Source organism: Larimichthys crocea, unplaced genomic scaffold (assembly GCF_000972845.2).
Source record: "Larimichthys crocea isolate SSNF unplaced genomic scaffold, L_crocea_2.0 scaffold269, whole genome shotgun sequence".
Classification (NCBI taxonomy): Eukaryota; Metazoa; Chordata; class Actinopteri; family Sciaenidae; genus Larimichthys; species Larimichthys crocea.
This window is the reverse complement of record NW_020853550.1, coordinates 1,172,546-1,188,367: the sequence shown is the minus strand read 5'-3', so window position 1 is coordinate 1,188,367 and position 15,822 is coordinate 1,172,546. Positions and strand designations below refer to the sequence as shown.

General features: G+C 41.3%; 1 protein-coding gene across 1 annotated transcript in view; it reads left to right on the top strand.

The window, feature by feature from the left end:
- Positions 1 to 11,039, top strand: part of hdac11 (histone deacetylase 11) — a 28,746-nt gene extending 17,707 nt beyond the window's left edge. Inside the window, exons 9-11 of the mRNA XM_010744256.3 lie at positions 2,951 to 3,047; positions 4,110 to 4,288; positions 7,168 to 11,039. Coding sequence (XP_010742558.1) covers positions 2,951 to 3,047; positions 4,110 to 4,288; positions 7,168 to 7,410 — 519 coding nt within the window. The 3' untranslated portion in view covers positions 7,411 to 11,039. The remainder of the gene's footprint in view (positions 1 to 2,950; positions 3,048 to 4,109; positions 4,289 to 7,167) is intronic.
- Positions 11,040 to 15,822: the final 4,783 nt, after the last annotated feature.

The following is a 15,822-nucleotide window of genomic DNA, read 5'->3' as shown; positions in this document are numbered from 1 at the left end:
CGCCAATTAACTCTGAGGACTGTGTTAACATTGATGATGTCTCAAGGTTCTTGAGGTCCATGGCGGTTTTCCAGGATTATTCATTTTGAGCTATGGCTCACTGGCAATGGGCCTTTACCTATTGACACAAGCAGGGGATCAATACAGATGCTGAGTAAATAATTCATGAAGAAGAACAAAAGATCAAATCTGCATGAAGGCATGAAGATAGGTCTGAAGTGCCCCTCTCAGCAGATAATTGGGCAGGGAGAAATATTGGGGATATGCAGTAAAATCCTAATTACAACCCTGAAACATGACACTTAAAGTGCTCTTGTCCTCACATAAATTGAGATTATGGCCTACACAGCTGTGTTGCTTATTCAGCCAGTCAACAGCAAAACAGTAATGATCAATTTTAGTTCAGTTTATAACAAGCTTGACTGGAGCCCTGCTGTTAAGCCATATTCCTAGCTGTCTGTGATGAGTGTGTGTGTGTGTGTGTCTGTGTGTGTCTGTGTGTGTGTGTGTGTGTGTGTGATAAGGCACCCAGAGGATGGTTTTATGAGTCAAATACATTTTTATAGACCATACACCGTTAAATCTAATGCTTTTACTAAATAAAGACAAACAGTGACAGGTGACCTTTCCATCGACACTGGGTGAACAACACAAACACTGCTACTACTTTAACTGTTTGTGTATCGACTCACCTCTGTGGTACATTCTGAGCTGGTACTGGCGTAGTTGCATTCTATCAAAGTACTTCTGCATCATTTACAAACAGATGGATGAAAAATGCAAAGAAAAATATGATGGTACTGGACCGTTCAGGCTGTACTAAACTTTACATTTACATTATACTGGATCCTCAAAAAGTCTTTACTGACAGGTATTTTGAGATGGTGCTTAGACTGAGACCTGATGTCTAAATACTGATTCATCAGCTGGTTGAAAGACAATGAAAATGACAGAGGATAAAAACAAGGATTGGGTGAGGGTGTGCTGAGTTCTTGACCTGCATAGAACAGGTGGTTGGCGGACCCACAGGAAACACCGATTATTGGCATAAACATTGCAGTACGCCAGTGTACATCATCTATAATCAGTTAAGATCTAAATGACCACTGAGTTAATGCTGTTAATAAATCAACATAAATAATGAAAGAGAAATATGTGTTTTGAAGAAACAATACTTCTTCATGATCACTTGCTCCTCACCAGTATCATCCTGTCATTGGGTAATGGATATATGGGTATCACCAATCTGAAGCAGAGTAGGGACGGGTGTCCCATGTGCCCAGTGAGTGATATATCACAAAGTGAGCTGGACTCAGCAGCAAGTGCAGCTCAGATCACTTTGTGTCTGCAAGGCCCTTTACATAGAACTGTTAATGTTCACCAAGAAATACTTAGAGTTACTTTTACATTTGTGTTCATGTGCAGGTTGAATAAATAAGATGCATTCTTTTGATAAATGAGCTTCAGAGGTGTTGGTAGGTGTATGTTTGAACTTCACACAGACCCAGGCTAGCTGCTTCCAGTCTTTATGCTCAGATCAGTTAATATATACAGATCACAATATAACACACAGACATGAGAGTGTATTAATCTAATAATAATAATACTAATATATTAAAAATGTGGGATTTTTTTTTTTTACAACATTCAATAATGGAATATTGTTCATTTTAACTGAATCGCTCGCCCCTCACCGGTATCATTCTGTTATTTGGAAATGGACATTGGCTACAATTCTATATTCTCCGATGAAAAAGTATGCATCATGTATGTATGTATGCTCCAATCCTCCTGCCCTTTGCGCTGCGTTTTGTTAAGTAGTGATAGATGGTTCTAATATTTAATACAGATGTTTGAACTTGGTGAGGGAGGATATCTGTTTTAAAGAATGGAAGGGAAGGCCTGTTTGAAGCCAGCAGTAAAGGCTTTTGGGTGACACTAACAAATGGTAGTGGAACAGCAATCTTTTATTGTACAGTATGTGGGGGAGAGGATAAGACCAATAAGACTGCAGGCAGCAGGAGCTCAGGCGACGCATGAGCTGATTTATAGTCCGAGGCTGTCTTTTTGAGGCAGAGCAGAGCATTCACTTACATGTTGAATTAGTCATAGTCTCAATAAGCCTGTATGAGTCCTCAGTGTTGGTTTAGCGATACAGAACAATTCATTAAACCTCACAATTAAAACCCAACATGAAACACCATTAATATATTCCGGAGATGTACCAGTGTAGCTGGTTGACTACTGTATATATCATGGTGAAGCAAACTGATGACAACAATTCAGTCAACAATTTCTATTACCATCACTACACATCATTGTTTTCAGAGGGCACAGGGCTCACTTGATATATACTTCACATGTGTAGAAGAAGCAGACCGACAACAGGTTAGCAACAAGCAAACTCCCCAGGCCCCTTTTTTTGTTCAACATTCAACAATGGATTATACAGTCACTTGAGCATGATGTTCAGCTGACACCAAATTGGCCTGCTCATCCCATACATCCTCCTTTTCATCTAGTAATACTAAACTTGGCACAAAGCCTAATCTCCTCACGACAGCAGCCAGGCCCTCTGGTTGACAAATGGAGGACAGGAAAAGAGAAATGATGGAGCGGCCATGACTTTTTTATAAGTATTTTTAACATTTAATGCTTAACAGACGACAAGCCCATTTACCCGTGATCTGGCGCTGTCAGTCAGCGCGGTGTGTCTCGGCTAAACAAATGGGGTCTGAGTGACACCTGCGTGGACCTTGGCACAGTCAAGTGATGTAGTGGACTGTCAGAATGCCGTGACTTATCGCCTGCTTTGTATTACACATGAATGAGGCATCATCAAGGGTAAAAACCCAATTACTTGATTCAGTCTGTCAGCGTTGGATGGTGTTTAAACAAGCAGAGACAGTGTCAAAGTGCTTTTTAAAAAAAATAATCTGCTTTCTTATAGGGAAATGGACACGAGCGTGACTTTTTGGATGACAGGCGAGTGTTCATCATGGATATGTACAATCGCTACATCTATCCCGGGGATGGATATGCCAAAAGTGAGTGAAAGGACCATTAATTCCCTTTTCTAATTTCTTTTTTTTTATCTTTGAATTCACACAAACTTTAGAAAGTTTCTTGCAGTTCTAGTGTTCTCATGTACTGCAATGTGATGCAGCCTGCTCCAAATGGGATGTGTGGCTGGATGTTGTGGTAGGAGTGGAAGGAGCAGGGAGCCTACACGTCATTCAGTGCCATTTTAATTATGTAGTGATTTCCCTCTGCACGACCACTCACTCTATTAGCGCCCAGCGGGAAATCTAGCATGCAGCAGTCCGTGCAGCACTATAATCATTGCTTTTACACAAATGAATCTGTCAATACATTAAAGCTGATCTGACAGCAGCCACATGTTAGCATTTAACCCCATTTCTAACAACACTCTGTGGACAAAACATCACAGTCCTGCTTTTAAAACTCCCCCCATCCTTTAGCTATCTTCTTCTCTGCAGTTAATTGAATTTCAGACATTTTTTAATAATCGTCTCTCCCTTTAAGAAAGTGAAATCAATGTACATTCTGGCTTGTTTAAGATAAAAAACACACAGTCTCATTCTGCTTCACAATTTCCCTCTAAGACACATTTATTTCTTGTGCCTTCAAATACAGAAGCTTCCAATTTTTCCTTCTTGAAAAACTTGCAGGACTTGACTCGAAAAAACTACCCAGAAGCCTGTTTCACATGCTGTTGCTGCTTTTGCAGCTTAATTCTGTTTGAATTTTGAAACACAAAGGTCTCCTAATTAACCTTTTTCATCATTCACATTAGTTATTGGAAATGTACATACTAATTAATTAAAATGCTGCTGCAGACTTACATATCTGAGTATTCTATAGAGACACACAGCTACCTACCTGAACATTTCATAACGTTCACATTGAGTTATCAGAAGAGTTCCTGTTGCATGAAATACTGCAGCAATTACCAGCCTGCGTACATGTGAGATCTATAGATTCAGCTCAACAGTTTTATTAGTTGGTTTATTGATGGCAGCTATGTTCTCTAACTCCGTGCAAGGATCGCCATGGATATATCTGTCAATATTTCTCTGTAACTCCAGGAGCCATAAAGAGGAAGGTGGAGCTGGACTGGGGCACTGAAGACTCGGAGTACCTTCAGAAGGTAGAGCTCCACTCTGAGGGAGCGCTGAACGAGGTCCGACCTGACATCATCATCTACAACGCAGGGACAGACATCTTGGATGGAGACCCCCTGGGAGGACTCTCCATATCACCACAGGTGCTTTTCCTGCGGAGTGTTTATCAGACAGAGTTACTCTCTACCCCAAAACCCCAACAGGGAATCTCTCTGTCACATCACAGCCGTGACGCTGTTTTGGTCCGTCCTCCACTCGACTTCAAACCCCACGCAGTCAGAAATGGAGCGGTTTGCCCACCAGACTTTATTAGCTTGCTCAGATTTGGTCTTTTTTCTGGTTTATGTGCTTCTAAAAATGTGTAAATATGCAACGTAGTCCATTTGTTTCCCTTTTAGCTGTTTTTCCAACTGGCAGTTTGCACGCTTTGTTTTATTTTGAAAAACACAGGACCGGATCCTTTATTGTTTGTCTGGCTTCCTGTCAGCTCGAGCTGCTCTGTGCAGATTGACACAGGCTGCTCGTGGCATCCGTCAAAAATAGAACAGCCGCATTATTCCCAGTGGAGCCGAGCGGAGGTCCGCTTTTGAAACATGGCACGGCGGGGCTGGTGGGGTTTAAAACATTGACTAGAACGGCCACATCGCTCCAGCGGCCGCAGTGCACACGGAACACGTTGCATTTCGTCCCCGGCGGAATTTGTGGGTTACAGTTCAGACAAGTTTCCTCTGGACTGTATTATAGAGTATGACACCACCTTTAACTCAGTAATAAACATATCATTGAAGTCACACATTTCTGACACTGTCACCAAAAGCTGAACACTCTAAACTTGATAGCATAACTTCACAGCAGAGCTGTTGTATTGAATCACAGTAGATGTACAGGTGTACCTAATAAAGTGGCCGCGGTGTGCGGCGGGTTGTTCATGCGTCTTATTTACGTCTCTAAACTGATATTTGAATTTAAAGTTCAGGTGAATGGCCCTAAATATTCTGATACCTCAACTCAGCTGCCGTTGCCATGGAGACGAACCCATTTAGTCGCATATCTGAGCTGTAGCAAATCCACAGCACGTCATGGGAACTAAGCACCTCACTGCAGTTTGTGAGTTCATCATTCACCCCGAGTCGTGAAGTTGAGTGTTGTGTTGTCGTCAGCCGCTTCTCGCTGTTTGCGGCACACGCAACAGAATTTACTCTCTCAAAATGCTCTCTGGGAGTTGTAGTTAACTTGTGTTTTTATGTACTTGTTTCTGGTTGCTGGTTTCTCACACTGAGGATTTTAAAGGATAGTTATGGTTATTTCATTTATCAGTGTACACAGTCCTGGAACGGACGGCCATCATCTGATGACGATTGAACCTCTTGGGCTAACAGCCTTGCGGTGTATCCATTGGATGTTTGGAAACCACATAACTGATATCCAGGCCAAGACATCCTCCGCAATCTGATCAGCAACTTGACGTGTGAAAATGACAAGAAAGAAACATCTATGCTATCTCTGTAAACAGATATCTGCATATGAGTGAAGAGAACTTTACAGAAAGCTAAATCATGGTCAGACGATGGCTGATGGGTTCTGACATCTCAGCTCTTTTCTTTGACTATTGCAACCAAAGTCTGCTCAAACGTGATTGGTCAGTACTACCCAGAATGCATCAGATGCCAGAGATTAGATTAAAGTATAGAGATTAAGGAGAAAAGGTGTGCACTATATATAGAATATTTTCTCTGCTTTATTGTGTTCTCTTCAGACTCCATGAATACAGGATCCACTCTCCCTTTAACAGGGAGTGTTTTCTGAAAGCTGCTGTGTCATTTGAAGCCCTGCATGTTTTCCAGTTGCACCTCGCCTCTTGTAAAAGCATATAGAATGAATGAATGAGAGCGAAACATTGACTATAGATTCACTGTATGCCTGATAGACCTCTCACATTTCTCAACTCTGTAACAAATTGAGGGTATCTTTTCACGTCCTGGCTGTCAGCTTCAAACTTTAGTTGCATTACCTCACCTCTGCATCTTTTCTATGTGCAGTCTTAGCTGTAACATGTGCTCACAAATGCCAGTGGCATAGAGCCAATGCAACAGAGGTGCATATTACCAAGAGGACAAATGATTCATTTACAAACAATAAACAAATCAGAATACTCTGACGCTGTCAGGATATCAAGATTCAGGTTTAACAACTGAAATCCCCCAAATGAACCTCAACATAACTTTCAGTTTTCCTATGCATTTTAGTGTTGGAGAGTGTAAAGCAGAGCATTTGCAGATCACTTTACATCCCTGACCGTTTTTAAATTCTGCATTGCTGCAATGTCAGGACAAATATGTGACTATAGGAGTGGCAGCCTGGGCTGTGTCAGGACACATCAGCTCTTCATGTGGATAATTTGTCAGGAAATTTGAAAGCATACTGAGAGCTGATCCACATGAGCCAAATCTGAATTTATTACTTCCCTTGTGCAGACATTTCCTGCCAGTGATCCTGCAAATTCCAGAAAAATAATTGGAGCAAATAAGGCGAATCTGCAGAATGTGTTAGCGCGGATTGTACACTGAGGTGTGTTGCAGAGCTAATTTGGGATTTAGGGTGGTAAATATCCTAAATGAATAAAGAAGCTCTTGATTAGCGCAGCTTTAATAATTATTATTCAAAGTTCTGGCTGAACATGTGTTTCTGTCATGCTTAATAATAGTTCAAATCAGCCCTCGTGCTACTAAGTAATAATCAATGAGATTTTTTGACACAAGCTGTTCCCACTCTCAGTCTGGAGTGTGTGCTTCTTTCCTCCCTCATGTGTCGCCCTGAGAGGCTTGGAGCTCCACAGGGGAGCAGGAAGACATGAGAGCAGTCAGGCCGCTTTCAGCCTCTCCTCCCTCCTCAAGGGAGGAAGGAGCGTAGATAGAACCGCTGGCCAGCCGCCTGAGAAAATTCAGAATTCAGAGAAAATACAAATGGCATCTGTGATTAGACTGACAGCCCTGCCTTTCTCTCGTCTTTCTTTCTCTGCCAGGGCATCGTAAAGAGAGATGAGATCGTGTTCAGGGCTGCGAGGCAACGGGGCGTCCCCATACTCATGGTGACGTCCGGGGGATACCAGAAGAAAACAGCTCGTATCATCGCCGACTCCATCCTCAATTTGCACCGGCAGGGCCTGATTGGAGGAGAAGCTCTGGAGGGGGAGGGGTCATCATCACTGGTAACCAGCATGATGTGCCCCTCTGGCTCCGCTGGGTCAAAATTCACCGCCGTCTGAGGCGCATTAAACACTCACAGGTGGTCTGCAGCTGTGACATTTAAAGGCACTTGAGTAACTTTATATTGTACAGTGAGTGTGACAGCATTGTAAAGTTAATGCTCTCACACAGAAATGAAAATTTAGAACAGGGGAGGGGTACCCATTGCTTCTTTGCACATATACAACAAAAGAGGGAGAAAGGTTTTTTAATGTATTAAATTATACATTTATACATTATTATAATGTATATTTTATTTTTATGTAGAAGCTGGCAGTTACTTAAAGGGAATAATTGTTCTGAAACAATAGGCTACATCAGATTTCGGTCACATGCCACAAAAAGAGCTGTTCAGTGTTTCATCAGTTGGAGAACGATGGGTTTTATGTTTAATGTATGTTCGGAGCAGCGTTTTGAAGAGGTATTCTTTCATCTCAGGAAATGTAAAAATGTCATTTGAAAGAGACACATGAATAGTTGATGAAACGATAGAGAGGTTTGTGTTCTTCAGTGTTCGGTGAGAGGGTGAAACCTGATGTGAAACCTGATGTCTGCTTCATTCCTCGTTAGCATTTTCTTTCATTCCTAGTTTAAATTGGTGTTTTTTCTCGAGATAATATTGTCATCCTTACAGAGTTAATGGGTTTTCATTAATCAAGCTCAGCTACTGATGAGTCATAGTACTTAAATCCACTAAATCCCTGCAGTTAATGTTTACACAGAGCCTGATATGTTTTTTACTGTGGGTACAGTGTTTGTTTGTGTTTGAACAAATTTGAAATGCTAAAACATGTGACTATGAGCACTTTAGTGTGTGTGTGTGAATGTGTGTGCATGTGTGTGCATGTGTGTGTGTGTGTGTGTGTGTGTGTGTGTGTGTGTGTGTGTGTGTGTGTGTGTGTGTGTGTGTGTGTGTGTGTGTGTGTGTGTGTGTGTGTGTGTGTGTGTGTGTGTGTTAAAAGCGCAGCAACATTCCCAAACACGTAAAAATCAATGTTTGCGTTGCAGTGTGTTCCTACGGTCCGCACATCAAACAGTCCAAACAGTGAAAAATGTTGAGTGATTAATGAGCAGGCCTGTACAGAGGAGCTCCTCATCAGCGTCACTTCTGATTGGTTGGCTGCAGTCACACATACAGAACTCCTCCAATGATGTTTACACATGCAGTAACTGTAAAATGGATCTTTGGCTCAATATGATTAATGTAGCAGCTGGAACATTGACACTAAACACACACAGATTACTAACTTGTGTGTAATGTTGAATAAACAAATTTAGCTTCAATTTCTGCCTAAAACATTTGAAACATGTCAGTGCATTGTCTCTTCACTGTCGCTTCAGGCTAATGTAAAGCTCCCTGCATGTTGGTGGCTCCAGATTAAAAGGAGAAATACCGTTTGAAAGGATTTTTCTGCTGGAAGAATGATGTTGTTTAACCGAGTCAATTGTTGAGATGTGTGGACGCGGTGATTAAGGATGTAACAATTCTAGATTTAGATGGTACGATGAGGAAATCACTGATTTCATGATAGGATTGCTTAAATTTATTTCACTACAGATGTATGAAATCACATGAACTTTGATTTCCACGCTTTTAGTAAAAATGAGATTCATCTCTTGTGCAGGTGTTCTGTCTTCGAGTGAGTCACATGCTGTTTTAGTGAGCGTTACATACAATGCTACATTGCCATTGGCTTAAGATGCGCAGTCCTACAGGGAAAGAAACACAAGCGCTCATGATCAGACTTAAAGAAACCAGATCAGACCTCTGAATCACTGCCTACAATGTGACAGTGATCAGTGATAATAGGTCTGCTGCTGAGCCCACTGACACCTGTTCCCCTCAGCTGAAAGAAAGCATCAGCCTATCAGGGTTCATAAGTGAGATTTAGAATGTAGATCACATCTTTCTGTAGAGCTAGTTAGATAAAAGTGCCAAAGGTCTCACCTGGTTAGGGCAGAGAAAAATCAGGTAACATGAACAGCATGTCAGGCTGAATGATTGAAATGAAACAAGACGGCAGTTGAGTGTGATTAGCAGGCTCAAACAAAGCCGCAGGTTATTCTTGAAAGAGAAAATAAAGAATTGATGTTTATAGTGCATAAAAAAGGATGCTTCCATCACAGTTTGGACTCCAAATAAAGTGCCAACAACCTGTCTGATAGTCCGACTGCTGGAGTTCCTTCTCTTCATCCAACTTCATCACCACGTGTCTAAATCTCAGCAGTTACTGCGGTGAATACTGTACAAAGTTATCATGTTAGAAATGACAGATCCTCCATCTGATACTCGATTGAGTTTTTATTGGCCATTTCTTGCTTCAGTAACTTTCGATTCTTCACCAGGTGAATTCACGTCAGTTTGAATTTACCCAAGAATTTAATGTTTTGCAAGACAATCTCGGAACCCATCAGCTGTCATCTGAGAACGAGTCAGCCTCTGAGGGCAACAGCTGATATTTCAGGGCTTCCGGTGCAACCAGTCGATATCTGGACTTCTTCTGATATAGTCTGATATATGAGAAAGACATTTCTGCTGATCTCTGTGAACAGATATCTGCACATGAGTTAACTACTAACTAACTGATGGGTTCCAAGATTGTATTTCAGCCAATCTCTTCTCCCTCTTTTGTCAATACTACTCAGTCTACAAATGGAAACGCTTCCCGTGTCAAAATATTTGTCACTCACATGCAGATATCTGCTAATAGAGATTATTTAAAAGAAGACAACTCTCTGTCTATGCCAGTCACTGACAATACTTCAAAAACTTGTCCAACATAGCTTAAGCCATGCTAAATGACATAGGCAGTGTCCTGAAAGAGCATAGTAGATGGAAGTGGATGGATATTTGCACACACACACACGTTCATACGTGAGAATTTCACAGTCCTGAACACCAAGACACGTACGTCTGGCCTGTGAGTAATTTGTGTTCAAAAAGCTCAGGGAAAAGAGCGACACAATGCTGTTGACCAATTAGAAGAGATGCTAATGTGAATGTGGCCGGATAGTTGAAATAATAAGCCACATCCTCTGTGGACTGTGCCTGCGCGTGCACTCGATGTGTTTTGCAGCTGAGTGGATCTGAAGTGGCAGCTGGCAGGTGCTGCTGTAATGATTTTCTAATGTATTTTCACATTCAGTATTTGGCTACTCTGGCTAAAGTCTACTGTTTAAAAAAAAAAATAAAGTTTCCAAAGTTCTGGACTCCAGGCTCATGATCATTTAAAGGATTAAGAGGCCGATCTTTGCACAGCATGGAAAGCTGTGTTCGGGTGCTTATCCAGGAAGCTGTTTGGACACATTCATAATGAAACTGAAAGGCAGCCTGTATTAGCAGTGTCGGTGCTAATTAGCTAAAGCCTTTGATCTGCTGTGCTGCTTCTGAATGCGGCTGAAAGGTTTAGTGCAGTCTACCTTTAATCAGGACTCCGAATATATCACTTATTGTGTGCAGGCCTGCCCTTAATACCTGATGCGATCTCAGATTCCAGCTCATCAGCTCCTCTCTCTGTCGGCCAGCATGTTAGTCATTTGAGTTGATTGGATTGTTGTGTGCCAAAAATAATGGTGAAGTCTTCAAAGCTGTAATGTATGTATGTAACTACTACTATGCATTCATAATGATACTGAATAAAACCATAACAACCAAAGGGTTCGTTTTGTTTTTATTTACTGCTCATGCTTAAAGTGTGTTAAAGTGGAAAATTCTAGTTAATAACTCTGCTGTTATGCACTGCTCCATTGAGTGCTGTTTGTCCCATATGGGTGTTCCTAAAACCCTGCCCTATATGATGTAATGAAGATCCCACAGTTGCACCTCAGTGACTCAGTAAGCAAATATCTAAGAAAAGTCCCTCATGGTCTTCCCCCTCCCCAGCAGACATCTGCATAGAAGGTGGCATCTGCATTATTCTATGAGTGGGGGAAGCACGGAGGGTCACAGAAAAAGACTGAACAAACTGTCAAGAGGTCCAGCTCTGTTCTGGACTGCCCCTAGACTCCACAGAGGAAGTGGTGGAGAGGAGGATGTGAGCAAAGCTGACATCTATCATGAACAGCTCCTCTCACATCCTGCATGACACTGTGGAGGCCTTAAACAGCTGCTATTGCCACCATGGAAGAGGAGCTCTACCACAGGTCCTTCATTCCAACAGCTGTCAGACTCTTTAACACCTGCATGACCACATGGCTGTCTTCAACATGACTTTTTTAAAAATATATTTAATAATCTGCCTTATCTTAGGCCATTTAGTTGTCCTGATGCATCCTGCCGGTACAATCTCAGCTCATTTTCATACCCAGTCTAGGTAGTTCATTAGATCAAGGTTCTGCACATGCTTAGAATTATCAAAAGGTCCAGTGTGTCAGATTTAGGGGGCTCTATTTACAGAATATGGCAGAAATTGAATAAAATATTCATAACTGTTTTCAATAATGTACAATCACATGAATATAAGAACCATTATGTTTTTGTTATCGTAGTCTTTATATCTACAGAGGGTGCAGGTCCTTTGAGTCCACAATGTTGAACTGCCATGTTTCTACAGTAGCCCAGAATGGACAAACTGAATACTGGATCTAGATAGGGACTTTTACATTTTCCATGCATTTAAACGGAACCTATTTTCTTTAACACACTAGGAAGGAGTAGGTGAGGTGAAGGGTATTTAGTTGGCAGTCTGTTACCAGGTCAGGTGTCCTGGTCCTGAAAATAATCCGACTAGCTTGTTTGATAGCAACTAAATAGCTAGTGCTAGCTTACTCATGGACACATTTTAGAAAAGTTGAACTGACATGGAAAACACAAATACTGAAGATCTGAAATAAAAATGTTGATTTGATTATTAATAAAAGTAAATAAATAGATTTTCTTTAGATTTGCAGACAATGAAACTTTTCTTTATTCAGATTTTCTTTAGATTTTAGATTTTCTTTTTTTACATTTGCTAAAGTATTGTCAGTGTGTTTTTAAAGATCTGGCATGGAGCTTAAACAATAAGCAAATGCTATCTGGGGGGCCTTGGCATGGAAGAGTTTGGAAACCACTGCCGTAGTGTATGATCACTCGACTACCACCATCACTGCAGTCACTAGACTTTCAGACAATGCAGAATGGAAAATTCTCCACATCTTTATCTGTCAGTCAGTGAGATGGAAATCAACCACAGTCTGTACAAGCCCACACAGCCCTGAGAAGAGGTCCACACTAATCAAGGCAAATAAGAAACACCTGGGCGTGTGTGGAGGCTTTTTTTTTTTTAGTGTTCATGTTGTTTTCGTTTGCCAGCTGACGATAAAACTATATTTTTCGAACAAAGCAGTGCCAGTTCAGCTTTGGATTGAAACAAAAAATCAATCAAAAGTTGTGTGGAGCAGCTGCACAGACAAACAGATTATGGTCACTGCTGCTTCAACGTGATGAGCGGCTCTCATTTTGTGTCAGATGAACAAATTAAAATGCTTTCAAATTACTAAACACAAAACACATGATCATGAACGGTATGTACTGGGGTGTGTGCCAAGCTTAAACCACCGCCTATGTTAATCTCCCATGACTGTCATAATATATAGTGTATGTTATATAGTTTATTAATGTAAGTCAGTGTATTAATTAGTGAATATTTAAGCAACATCATACTTGTCATCACATAACACATCGGTGCTACTAATATGAACTTTGGATGGAGTCTGTGTGAAGTTGTTATCTTGGATTGTTATTGTATTCCCTGCATGTGTCTGCCCACAGACACACCGAGTGACTGACAGACAGACAGACAGACAGACAGACAGAACCCACCATGACATGATTTCATGCAGACCAGGTACTGTGGCAGTGGGACAAAGAAAACCTTGCAGTAAGCTTCATTAAACATGATTCCCTGGCAGTTTGCCTGACTCCTGGATGCTGTCTTACCTCAAATGAACTGCTCTAGGGTTCAGCTGGACGCAGGCCGAGACTGTGGAGCGCTCGCTGTCTGGCTTCTTCGATCGGGATGTTTTCACCTCTCCAGACGAAGCAACCCAAGTGAGGTATAAACACTCCACTATCAGCAGCCCTCAACAGCACAGGTGTGAAAACAGCATTAGAACAAGTTAATGAAAGCTCTGCTCAATATGTTTTACTTTCACAGGGGACTGTGATAATGAGAGTTTTATGGTCTTTGGCTAGATTAAAGGGCCACATAAAGTTCAGTTTGAGTGTCACGAGGAGTCAGCTTGTGAAAACAGTTGTATAATGTTTTCTGGAAAGAACTTTCTAAAGTTTCTCTTTAAAAACAGCTCTAATGATGTTATCAAGGTTATGTCCGCTAAGACACACGCATCCAGCAGCACGGCTATGGCAATGTTGAACTGCTTGTCCACTGCTTTGGCCCAGATCTGAAAAACTATCCATATTAATACATTTTGTACTGACATTCATGTTCCTCAGATGATATATCCTACTGACTTTTCCTTTAACGCTACTATGAGGTTGAGATTTGTGGTTTTGTTAGATAGTAAGAATGTCATGGAATTTAGTGCAGTTCATGAGCACATAACTGCAAAACGAATGCCATTCCCATCAGCATCAACATGCTAAAGTAACATGGTAAACATAACACCATGGTAACCATTTTTATTGTGAACTTGTTGAGCCTCACAGAGCTGCTAGCATGGCTGTCAGCTCTTGATCTTGTTAACAGAAAGCTTCCATGATAAATTGGTGTTAGTTTAAGAAAGGTGGGGAATAATGCTGCTGCGTTCTAGTCAAAGCTGGAGGTCGGAATTTCCCAGCTGAAATTTACGACTTTCAGCATTCCAGGTGAACAATGCCAAACCTCAACAGAAAACATGGCTGACCATGACAAACTGAACTTTCTTTGGCAGGTCTTCACACAACTGAACTCTCCACAGAGCAGGCTTGCATATATAAACATAATTGAGGAGGAAAACAATGCGTGAGCTAACACACGTCATAATACATTTTATTGCGCGGCACTTTCATTCAGGTATGTGTTGAAATCTACAGGAAAAGGTGTGTCAACTGCTTCTTCGTGGAGTTTGGGCAGATGGATTTGCACCAAGGCACTCTTTGAGTGGTTTCTTGAACACACCACTAGAAGGCAGCGAGGGTCGAATGAAAAACCCTATTATTGCATTATGGGAAATGTAGTATCCAGTGTTTTTTAAAAGCTTGATCCATACTCGGACCTTAAAGTCAGCATATCATTTCAGTTATGCTGGCAGCACAGCTCTATCGATGGTGATTGGTTGTTCCACCACCAAATATCTCAAAAACTATTGGCTGGATTGAATTTTGACACCCACCACTACCTCATGATGATATGTAATAACTCTGACAGTAAAACTAATTACATTCTGAACAGCCTCAGCTGCACTTTGTCTTTAGTGAAAATTAGCAAATGTTCTCAGATGGTATGGTAAACACTGTGTTAGCATTGTCATTGTGAGCATGCTGCCATACTAATGTTAGCATGCGGTACACACTTAGTCCTGTTTCAGTCTGGCTCTTGAGTGAGCCGCCAACATGGATGTGGAACACTAAATTGCTGCCCTTTAAGATTGGCCAGACACAACACAACAGAAGCTTATTTCTTTCACAGCACAGTCTGTAAATCCATCCTTAAAACTCCAGACTGATTCTCAAAGGTTACTTCCAGTCTCAGTCTTAGATGGTTTTAATAGAATACAACCACAGATCTCCTCTGGTTATGGGCGATGGTGGAAAATTTTCTCCCTATATAAACACTGTCAAATCAATAGGCAAAAGGCTTCACAATTCAATGGAATCTACCAGCTTAAAGATCTCAGCAACATCATTAAAAAGACCATTACTGAACAACATGTGACACTGTGGGCTTCTGGCTTCGCTGTCAGAGTAAATGGGCCAAACCCCAGAGAACGGGGATGCGATGTAATCTAGATGGAAATTTGATCAGACAGTCGTATTAGAGTTTGCTCAGGTGTTTAAACTAAGTCAGCAATTACTGGCACGCGTAGCATAATGTGAGGTCTGAATTTGTGTCTAATTCCAAGGCTGCATGGGAAATGTATTCACTGGCAAACTGTTTCAAAGCAGAGTTGTTTATGCCTATCCATCATCCGGGAAGTCATGATACTGTTGTCAGTGCTTCTCATTGTTTTCCAATCCACATGTGCTGACCTTGCCAGTCACACAGAAATGTGATACTTAAAAAAAACACAGAGCTGATGGTGTTGACTCGGTGCCTGATTTGTGAAGCGCTTGTTCCGCCTCAGGCCTCATATAACAAAGTCCTCTTCTTCAAAGATACTTTCACTAAGTAGTTCTAATGACTGCAGACAATGAAGCTGGAGATCAAAGATCTTTTCTGGAATGGTTACAAAATAAGTGAGAACAATTTTTGCATCAATTGTTTTTCATGGTTATTGGCCAGACTTTGACT